General features: G+C 35.1%; 1 protein-coding gene across 1 annotated transcript in view; it reads right to left on the reverse strand.

Moving 5' to 3' along the window:
• Positions 1–12,238, reverse strand: part of LOC750927 (coiled-coil domain-containing protein 144A) — a 105,688-nt gene that overhangs the window by 56,095 nt on the left and 37,355 nt on the right. Inside the window, 4 exon segments of the mRNA XM_054670450.1 lie at positions 4,032–4,985; positions 7,015–7,143; positions 7,698–7,881; positions 11,971–12,184. Coding sequence (XP_054526425.1) covers positions 4,032–4,985; positions 7,015–7,143; positions 7,698–7,881; positions 11,971–12,184 — 1,481 coding nt within the window.

Consider the following 12,238-nt stretch of genomic DNA (forward strand, 5'->3'; position numbering starts at 1 on the left):
GAGACAAAAGATATGACTGGAGAAAAAAAATTAATGGGATCTGTTTTCGTAAGCCTGACTCTCATCATGTCATGGAGTCAGCAAGGCATAAGCTGGCCATACACTCCTTCAAGAAGCAAAAAGTGAAATTAAAGACATTCTACTACTTGAATTTCTATTCTTACATAAGACAACTGGTAATAAGCAACAGGACTGAAAATGAATTTTCCTAAAATGTGATTTGCTACTGGCATAAGGATACACATAGCTCAGTATATTAGAACTGAGAATCCAAAAACAAACCCACACTTTTATAGTCAACTGATTTTCAACAAGGGTGTAAAAAATTTAAATGAGAAATGAATAGATTTTTCAACAAATGGTTCTGGGAAAACGGTATATCCACATGCAAAAGAATAAAGGTGGACTTCACCAAATGTCATATCTAAAAGTAACAAAATAGAACCGCTAAATGTAAGAACTAAAACTATAAAATTCCTAGAAGAAAACATAGCCATAAATCTTTGTGACTGCAAAACAAACAAAAATTAACTGGACTTCATCAAAATGTGAAACTTCTGTGCTTGAACAGAGACCATCAAGAAAGTGAAAAGGAGGCTGGGCATGGTGGCTTACACCTATAATCCCAACACTTGGGAGGCCGAGGTGGGAGGATTGCTTGAGCTCAGGAGTTCAAAAACAGCCTGGACAACATAGTGAGACCTTCTCTCTACAATTTAAAATTATATAAATTTTAAAAACATAATAAATCATAAAAAAGAAAATAAAAAGGAAAGCCATTGAAAATATTTGGAAACATATCTGATAAGGGACTTACACCTAGGGTATATAAAGAACTCTTAAAATTCAGAAATTTAGGACAACCCAATTTTAATGTGGGCAAAAGATTTGAACAGATATTTCTCCAAAGAAGATATACAAGTGGCTCATAAGCACATAAAAAGAGGCTTAAAGTCATTCATCATTAGGGAAATGTGAATCAAAACCACAATGAGGTACCACTTCATACCTCTAGGTTGGAATCCTTTTTCAATCAAAAATATGAAAAATGTTGGCAAGGATGTGGAGAAATTAGAACCCTCATACAATGCTGATGGGAACGTAAAATGGTGCAACCACTTTGGAAAGCAGACTGGCAGCTCCTCAAAAGGTTAAGCATAGTGTTACCATATGACCCAGAAATTCAACTCCTATGTATATACCCAAGAGAAAGGAATACATATACAAACACAAAAACTTGTAAATAAAAGTTCACAGCAGCATGATTAATAATAGCCAAAACATGGAAACAACCCAAAGGTCCATCAACGGATGAATGGCTAAATAAATTAGTGGTATGTGCATACAGTGGAAAATTACTCAGCAATAAGACGAAATTAAATACTGATACATGTTACAACACAATGAACCTTAAAAATGTTATGCTAAGTAGAAGAAGCCAGTCACAAAAGACCACCACACATTGTGTGATCCAATTGATACGTGGTGTCCAGAATGGGCTAATCTATGGAAACAAAATAGATTGCTGAGGGTCATGAAAATGTCCTACAATTGATGATGGTGATGGTTATGCAACTCTGTGAATATATTAAGAGACCATGAATTGTACACGTTCAATGGGTAAACTGTATGGTATGAGAATTCTCTCTCAGTAAACTTGTTTTTAAAAATTCAGTGGTAGAATCTAGATATATCTCTTAATTCTCTACTTTGGATGTACATACTATACATGATTTGTAAAAAAGCACAATATATTTAAAATGAAAGGAAAATAAAGGAAGTACCTAACATTTCAAGTAGTTTGTAAATTAAAACATTTGCATTTTGGAGAACAGTACTATGGCCTTTCTGTACCAGTTATCCTGAAATTCATGAAATAAATATACACAGATTCTGTACCCATTCACAAAAGTAAAGATAAGAAATAAGACAATTTTCTGGAACATTCTATTAAACATTATCCTATAATTTAATCTGGCTTGCCTCACCATGGCAATAGAGAAATCACTAAAAAAATACTACTTCACAGGAAAAAAAAAAAGCCTCTCAACTTCTGTGAGGAATACTGAATAATTCCCAATTTTCCTAAGGATCTTTGGAAATGATCCTTATTTTTAAAATGTATGTACTTATGAGGAGAAAAGGACAGAATGAAAGCCAGAGGTTAAGAAACAAGTGTATTATAAAGATAATTAAATTGTAATAAAATGAATTATAATAAAAATACAAAAGAAAGCTATCCACTGCAATCAGTATCCTAAAACATCTGACATTATTTCACCACCTACAGATTAACTGTTGACATGTTATGTTTCATACATACTTCACTTCTGATTTGACCCAATTTCTTCTTTGAATCCTGTGTCTCATCTAAATTAATGTGACAACGTGAGGTAGCCTCTGATGTAGGTTGTTGTTTTAGGAGATCGGTCCATTCTTGTTGGAATTCTCTCATAACTACCTGTGAAGGTATTTTTTGTTACTGATTTATAAATCACCTTATTATTAAATTATGGTAGTAAGATTTAACTCTAACTTATATACTTTGAAAAACATCAACACATATATGATTCACCTTCTTTTCCTCATGTGCACACATTCTTGTTTATTTCTGAATTTAGTTAAGGACAAAGAAGGTGTTATCTTCCTGCCAAATCGGTTTTCTGTTAACTTAGGCAATAGATTCAGCCCACTACTCACTCTTCCCTGAAACATCTGCAGTGCTTAACAACCTACTGAAGTCTCAAAAAGAATTTGATACGTGGGTGGGGCTGCTGGTGGTACATCCCACACTGGTAAAATGTTTTCCCTGTTTTTTATTAGAAGCTCAAATCAACCTCAGAGTTCCTTGCATATTCAATTGCCTGCTCAGATCCTTCTAAAAGATTCCTATCTCAGAATACAAGTAAAATTCCAATGGCCTTTGAGGCCCTAGGTAACCTGGCCTCTACCTCCCTCCTGATCTCAGCTCCTACAACTGTCTCACCGATTCAGTCCATTCCTGCTATATGTGAATCCTGCCACTTCTGATTAGTTTGAAAATGGGACTCAGTGCCAAACAAATAAATCACAGATAGCCACAGTTACCTTTGTACTATCAAAGTTATATCCGAATGATAGGCAGTGAGCCTTGAAATGAAAATTATGAGCAAATTCTTTGTAAAAACATTCAAAGTAAATTATAAATACCAGTGGTAAGATTAAATGTAACATGGCTTTGCTGAAATTCACATCTATCCCAAATTATGATTTAATAAAAAGTAAATGCCTTTAGGCCGGGCACAGTGGCTCACGCCTGTAATCCCAGCACTTTGGGAGGCCAAGGCGGGCAGATCACCTGAGGTCAGGAGTTCGAGACCAGCCTTGCCAACATGGCAAAACTCTGTCTCTACTAAAAATACAAAACTTACAGAGCAAGATTCCATCTCAAAAAAAAAAAGTAAATGCCTTTAAAGAATTGAGAGGTCATAACAAGTAATTTGAGACTGAAATTGTCTCAGATTTAAGTCAAATTGATATGAATAAAAATAAAATTATACCAACTTAAATACATTACAAAATTACTGAAGGAAAAGTATTATGAGATACAGCAGTATACTTCAGTTCACCTGGGAAATCTGGAATTAACGGTCAAAGCAACCCTCCCCACTGAATCTTAATTTCAAAATACTCATGTCAGATATGAGCATTTCTGTTTATCTGCTTCATCATGGTATTAAAACATGGCCACATAAAGGCATTGCAATGATCATTTCAGCAGCATAAGACTACATCATGAGCATTAGTCTGTACCTATTAACACTGTAACTGAACTTAAAATTTCATAGGCGACACAATTTCTTTATGCAAAGTAAAGCATCTTTCAGGTTTAACTTCTTTTTCACTGGTACATTTCTAGGCTGATACAGCAAATACATTTATGATCTATACATTTTATATTCAACTAGATACAACATTTACCCATAACCAAATATTACTTTACATTTTCTTTCAGGAAGGTTGAAAAATATTTTATCTTTCTTAATACTTACTTTTCTTCCTGCTTTCTCTTTCTCACATTGATCCATTCTTTCTTTTAAATGATTATATTCATCCATCAGCTCCTTGTTCTTCTCTTGTAGTGAAAGAATCTGCTTTTCACTCTCAGCTTGAAGATTTTTGGCAGCAGAATGAAACTGGTCTTGGATAGTACTGCTTGTCTTTTCCTGACTGTTAGCTTTCTTGTGAGCATCATCCAGTTGCTGTCGAAGCAACATATTTTCACTGTGTAGTTGAGATAATCTCTCCTCTACAGATTCCTGCTTGGCAATGTATTTCTTCAGTTTGCTTTGTGCAATTTGGTACATTTGTTCAGTTTCTTTCTTCTGACACTGTGTCTGGCTGAGGTCTCTTTGCACACGTTCCAAAATCAAACTCTCTCTTCCAAGAGCATCTCTTGTGTTATGGAGCTGAATTTGTAGGCTGTTAATTTTACTTTCAGCATTAGAAAGTTTTTCAGAAAGAATCTCATTCTTAGCTTGTAGGCCAGACATATCAACCTTCATTTTGTCATGTAAACGAACCCACTCTTGTCTTGTTCTCTGGAAATCAAGTTTTAGGTCTCTTGCTGTCTGACTTTGATCACAGTCACGTACAGCAGCAGCCAGTCTACAACGGTATGATTCCATTTCTATTTCTAGTCTTTCTTGGTTCTGTTTCCCATTCTCCAGTTCAGAATTGAGTATTTTGTTCTCAGCTGTCAGATTGTTCAGCTGCCCACTGTACTGGAGTATTGTTTCTGTTAATGTTTCCTCATTTTGTTTTATACTTTTTTGAAGGTTATCATTCTTTTCTTTCACAACCTCAATGTCCTCAAAATATTCCTTTTCCTTTTGCTTGTTCTGATTTTTTATTGTATCTATTTCCAGTCTCAGCAAGGCAATTTCTTCCTGCAACATGCAATTTTCATGAAAGAGATCCTTTTCTTTCTGATGCCTATGAGAAATCTAAGTAAGAAAGGAAACATTCAGTAGCACTCAATAAAATGACAGATTATGATTTTCTCTGAAATTAAATAACCTATACATGTATACAATGAAAAGATTGCCATAAGTGGATATCCAACTGGAAAAAAATATTCTATCGAAACTTCAAACCTCATAGAGCATAAATTCCCAAAACTTCATAAGTTTATTTGAAGACAATGAATCCATGAATGTAGAACATAAATAACTAGAGAATTTTTAAGCATCTCAGAATTGGAAAAGACGGTCTCCAAATTACAACAAACTCAAAGGCATTAAAGATTAATAAATTTGACTACATTAAAAAATTGGCTTTACACTCTGACATCTAACCTATACACCACCCTATAGTAAAAGCTGTAGCTTTGCATATATCTGGAAAGAGGAAATGTTCCAACGTTCTTTAAGTTCTTTTTTTCCTGAGAATATTCTATAGCTATTTATTTTTCTAACATTTTTCTCATCAGTTATATAAGAATTACATTTATTCATAAATGCTAAATCTAAGCATTATATTAGGCTTTTTTTTTTTTTTTTTTTTCGAGATAGGGTCTCCACTCCATCACTCAGGTTAGAGGGCAGTGACGCAATCAAGACTCACTGTAGCCTTGGCCTCCCGGGCTCAGGTGATCCTCCCATTTCAGCCTCCTGGGTAGCTGAACTAGAGGCACACACCCCCACACGCAGCTAAATTTATTTGTACTTTTTGTAGAGATGGGGTTTCGCCATGCTGCCCAGGCTGGTCTGGAACTCCTGGGCTCAAGTGATCCACCTACCTCGGCCTCCCAAAGTGCTGGGATTACAGGCGTCAGCCGCTGCACCTGGCCTTGTACCAAGCACTTGTACATGTATCACTGAACTCATTTATATCACAATTCTGAAAGGAGAGGTCAAAAAATATGCAAGTTGCAGGATTTTCCCTAGGTCCCCTTACTTTACTTCTAGTGCTCTTCCACCAAACCACAATTACTTCTGTGTTGTAAATATATAAATATAAAAGAGGCTTATTTCAAAACACCAGTGGTAAAAAAAGAAGTTACAGAGCTTTTCTTAGAAAATCATGAGATTATCTGTTATTACAATAACTTACGTTTCCTCTTTATAATGTCTGAAACAGAAATAAGCATGAAACAGGGTGAAATACACTGAACTGTTTTTCTTTTCTTTTTTTTTTTTTGAGACGGAGTCTCGCACTGTTACCCAGGCTGGAGGGCAGTGGCCCAATTTCGGCTGACTGCAAGCTCTGCCACCCAGGGTTCACGCCATTCTCCTGCCTCAGCCTCCCGAGTAGCTGGGACTACAGGTTCCCGCCACCACGCCTGGCTAATTTTTTTGTATTTTTAGTAGAGATGGGGTTTCACCACGTTAGCCAGGATGGTCTTGATCTCCTGACCTCGTGATCCACCCGCCTCAGTCTCCCACACACTGAACTATTTTTCTAAGAAAAAACACTTACCAATAAATTATCACCAAGTTTATATTATGGCATATCATTGTTTTCAAAGCTCTTTGCACTGAAATGAGACGCTACTTGGAGTAAACTGTTACTCTCCTCAAAAGTAAGGGAAACGGCATCTGAAGTACGGCCTCTGAACTGGCTGTACATTTCATCCTTACTGCAAGTGGAAATAATAATCTAACCTCTCCATTAATATATTAGGAAGATGAAATAATGTCTGAAAACTAGAACGTCTGTTGTTAGTAGCAAGGATTTTGAGATTGTGGAAAGATCATTAATTCTATGAAAAATAACAAATGTTTCTCCTTTGGATAAGGCCACTGTGAATGTCACTACTTGACTCTTGCAAACAAATGGAGTTGAATTAAGAACATGACTTTATTCAATGAGCCAAAAATGCCAGAACCACCATCACCACCCCCAAATGTGTGTGTGTGTGTGTGTGTGTGTGTGTAGTTCAAAAATCCATTGTACTTTCCAAGTTGCACAGAGTTGTTTTTTGAAAATATATTCACATAGAAAAATATATTTGAAAATGACTAAAGAAAATACCTCAGAATTCATTTTCTTTCGAGCCATTTCTAGTTCCTTTTGTTTACTCGTCAGAATCTGATCTTGTAATATTCTGGCATCCTGTTCTTCAGAAAGTTGCTTCTGGGCACCGTTTCTCTCCTGCACAACCTAGAGATAACATGGAGGTTTTGGTCTAATAGCACTGAAAAAGAAAATCTAAAAGGTTAAGAGCAGAGCCTCTCTTATAAAACGGTTAAAAAGAAGTAGCCTGTTCAAACACAAGAACTTTTATCCCTCAAGAATCACTCAAATCTTAATTGCATACATGACAGCTAAATCTGTCAAAGAGGAAAAACAGTTCTTAACTACGGGAAGATACAGCATTGTGAAATAAAATTTCTTTCAAAACATTTAACTAGTGTCCTTATAGTTTCAGAGCTATTTAGCCTGTATTTTAACATAAAAAATGTGTAAATGAACAGCTATATTAGTGATTAAACTCAACTTATCCTCCACTCTAAAAACACAGACTGAGCATCTATTAGATGACAAGGTTTACAGTAAATAATTTTATCTATAAATGTCATAGTTCATTCTTAAGAGGAAATAACAGTTTTGGTTTATTTTAAACCTAAATGATATACATGAAGCCAAAAAATTATAAGTAATACCGATGAAACATAAAGTTAGAAAAATGAAGTTTACACCAAAGATTAATTTACCAGATCCAAGTTATTTCTTACTGTCCTCAATTCCTTAACAAGTCTTCTCAGATTCCATTTAAGTTGTTGCTTTGTTTCAACCACTTTCCCACACTCCTCTTCTTTTATTCTTAACTGTTCACTATCTTTATTATACAACATATCGGCATTTCTTTTCTCCTCATTTTCTTGTTTTAAGGCAAGTCTGCAGTTAAACATGGATTACATTAAAATGTGTTTTGTTAAAAAATAAAAAAAGTTTATTCTGTGATCTGGCTCTTCCCATGTGAGTTTATTATCCTCATAAAAACTCCTATGCTCTTGTTTCCTTTCTAGTTCTCATGTTTTTAATTTCTCACTTCGATCTCTTCCAAGGGACATATATATTTGAGAGGTAGTGAGGAAAGAAATATTCCATTAACTGGTAAGTTTCTGTTACTAGTAACCCTGGTAAATATTATGGAAAAGCATATTTGAAATTTTTCAGTAAAGTTACAAGTTGAAAATTACTTCTTTTTCACATTATACAAGTTGAAAATTAATTAGAACAGATCATTTAGAGTTAGCTAATTTAAAAGAAGTTACTGTTTACAAACAAGTTTAGAAATTCACTAGAAATGCATTTTCATCTTCATGAAATAGTGTATGTGTAGTCATAAAAATGATTTACAGTGTAAGATAACACCTTCAGATGTCATTCACACAACATGTATCTGCAGATTACTATAATCCAAGACTAGCCTAAGCTGTCTATAACTGTTACCCCATCCTTTTTATGTTTCTCTTTTGGGTAACACTTTCAACTTATCTTCTTGATTCTTAAGTATTTCATCACCAATTTTAAAATCCCTTTTTGGAACAAGACAGGATCTAATATTTAATTTAAAAGTAAAGGATAATATGTGTTTCAACAATGAATTTGGAATTAATTTTATCTGCATATGAGAGATAGGGAATAAAATAATCATCAATTACTGTCCATTTTACTTATTTCATGCATATTTAGAATAAAACTGGGAAGTCCTAGCCAGAGCAATCAGGTAAGAGAAATAAATAAAGGGCATCCAAATTGGAAAAGACAAAGTCAAACTATCTCTGTTTTAGCTTAGAAAACCCTAAAGACTCCTAGATTTAATCAATGAAATCAGTAAAAGTCTCATGTTACAAAATCAATGTACATGAATCAGTAGCACTAGTAAACATCAAGAATGACCAAGGTAAGAATCTAATCAAGAACCTAATCCCTTTTACAACAGCTGCAACAACAACAACAACAACAACAACAAAAACCTAGGAATATACTTAACCAAGGAGGTGAAAGATCTCTAAAAGGAGAATTAGAAAGCACTGCTGAAGGAAATCATAGATGACACAAACAAATGGAAATATGCCCTATGTTCATAGATTAGAAGAATCAATATAGTGAAAATGATCATATTAACCAAAGCAATCTACAGATTCCATGCAATTCCTATTAACATACCACTGTCATTCTTCACAGAATTAGAGAAAGTACCCCTAAAATTCACATGGAATCAAAAACGAGCCTGAATAGCCAAAGCAATCCCAAGCAAAAAGAACGAAGCCAGAGACATCACATTACCAGATCTAAAACCATATGACAAGGCTAAAGTAACCAAAACAGCATGGTACTTGTATAAAAGTACATACGTAGACCAATGGAACAGAATAGAGAACCTAGAAATAAAGCCAAATATGTATAACCAACTGACCTTTCACAAAGCGTACAAAGACATAAACTGGGCAAAGAACACCCTATTCAATAAATGGTGTTGGGAAAATTGAATAGCCACATGTAGAAGAATGAAACTGGATCCCTATCTCTCACCATATATAAAAATTAACTCAAGATGGATTAGGCCTAACATGTGGCTCACATCTGTAATCCCGGTACTTTGGGAGGCCAAGGCAGGAGAATGACTTGAGCCCAGAAGTTTGAGACCAGCCTGGGCAACATAATGAGACCTCATCTCTACCAAAAAAACCAAAAAATATGTATATATATATATATATATGGGAAACTACCTACTGAGGTACAATGTGTACTACTCAGGTGATGGGCGCACTAAAATCCCAGAGTTCACCACCATACAATTCATCCATTTAACCAAAAACCAAAATATATATATATATATATTTTTTTTTTTTTTTTTTTTGAGACAGAGTCTCGCTCTGTCACCCAGGCTGGAGTGCAGTGACACGGAAGCCAAGGTGGGAGAATCACCTGAGGTCGGGAGTTCAAGACCAGCCTGACCAACATGGAGAAACCTTGTCTTACTAAAAATACAAAATTAGCCAGGCGTGGTGCCAATGCCTTTAATCACAGCTACTCAGGAGGCTGAGGCAGGAGAATAGCTTGAACCCGGGAGGCAGAGGTAGCCATGAGCCGAGATCACGCCATTATACTCCAGCCTGGGCAACAAGAGTGAAACTCTGCCTCAAAAGAAAAGAAAAGAAAAGGCTTCTGCACAGCAAAAGAAATAATCATCAGAGTAAGAGAACCTACAGAATAGGAGAAAATATTTGCAAACTATGCATCTGACAAAGGACAAACAAATCAGCAAGAAAATGCAAATAATCCCATCAAAAAGTACACAGATGACATGAACAGACATTTTTCAAAAGAAGATGCCCAAATGGCCAACAAACATATTTAAAAATGCTCAACAGCACTAATATTCACGGAAATACAAACTAAAACAACAAGGAGATATCACCTTACTCCAGCCAGAATGCTCATTATTAAAAAGTCAAAAAACAATAGATGTTGGTGCAGCTGTGGTGAAAAGGAAATGCTTATACACTGCTGGTGGAAATGTAAATTAGTACAACCTCTATGAAAAACAGTAGACAGATTTCTCAAACAACTAAAATAGAGCTACCATTCAATCCAACAATCCCCTACTGGGTATCTACCCAAAGGAAAAGAAATCATTATATCAAAAAAAACACCTGCAAACATATGTCTATTGCAGCACATTTCACAATTGCGAAGATACGGAATCAACCTAAGGGTCCATCAACCAATGAATGGAATAAATAATATGTGGTATATATATGTCATGGAGTACTACTCAGCCATAAGAAGAATGAAATAATGTCTTTTGCAGCAACTTGGAAGGGACTGGAGGCCATTATTCTAAGTGAACTAACTCAGGAATGGAAAGCCAAATAAAACCACATTCTCACTCATAATAGGGAGTTAAACTATGGGTGCACAAATGCAGACAGAGTAGTATAATGGACATCGGAGAATCAGAAGTGGGAGAGTGTGGGAGGAGGATGAGGGATGAGAAACTACCTACTGAGGTACAATGTGTACTACTCGGGTGATAGGCACACTAAAATCCCAGACTTCACCACCATACAATTCATCCATTTAACCGAAAACCACTTGTATACCTAAAGCTATGAAATTAAAAAAAAAGTTTTCAAAAAGAATAAAACTGTATAAATTTTTTGAAAATTATTTTGGGTTTAGAAAAGTGACCAGTTCATGCTCTGTTGCTTGAACTATAAATCAACACAAACATTCTTGTGAAAAATTAAGAAATATTGATCAAAGGTCTTTTTAAAAAGTTCCTATATTTCAACCAATAATTCTATATTGGAGAATTTATTCAAAGCAAACAGTTTAGGAATGTAGAAAAACATTTATATAAAAAATGTTCTGGGCTGGGCACAATGGCTCATGTCTGGCATACTAATGATTTGGGAGGCCAATTTTGCAGAAGGAATGCTTGAGGTTGGGAATTGGAGATCATCCTGAGCAACACAGTGATACCCCGTCTCTACAAAACACTTTAAAAAGTTAGCCAAGCATGACAATGTGCACCTGGAGTCCCAGCTACTTAGGACGCTGAGGCAGGAGGATGGAGTTCAAGGCTGCAGGGAGGTATGATCACACCAGTGAACTCCAGTCCCAGGCACAGAGACCCTGTGTCTACAAATAATAGTAACGATAAAATATGTTCCTTACATCATTAATTATAAATACAAGATAATTTTAATACCCAAATTACAATTTGTTAAATGAATAACAAGATTTTATATGGTGGACTTCTATATGGCCATTTAGATTGCAAGGAATATACATTTATTTATTAGAAGAGTTCACAGTTAATAATTTGTTTTATTATTTCCAAGAATTTCATATTCCACAAGACCAAAAAGGTTTCTCCCCCATTAATCTGCAGAAGGTAAGTCAGCAGTTACAAAAATTCTGATATATTGTCTTTAGTATAAATATTTCTTTAGAACTAGAACATCATACCTCAAATCGTACAGCTCTTTCTCCCATTCAATTTTTTGAAGTTCTAACTGTAATTTTGTCTTTTTTGTTTCAGATAGCTCATTTTGTAGTACACTGGCCATATTTTCCATTTGTTTAAGTTTTACTGTAAGTTGGTCACAGTGATTATTCTTAAGTTTCAGTAAGTGTTCACACAAACAAAATGTGTCTTGGATTCTTGGTAGGCTAGCAGAATCTGTGTCAGGGAGAAAACAAGGTAGAAATAAAATATATGAGTACTTTTTAGGTA

Source organism: Pan troglodytes, chromosome 19 (assembly GCF_028858775.2).
Source record: "Pan troglodytes isolate AG18354 chromosome 19, NHGRI_mPanTro3-v2.0_pri, whole genome shotgun sequence".
Taxonomy (NCBI): Eukaryota; Metazoa; Chordata; class Mammalia; order Primates; family Hominidae; genus Pan; species Pan troglodytes.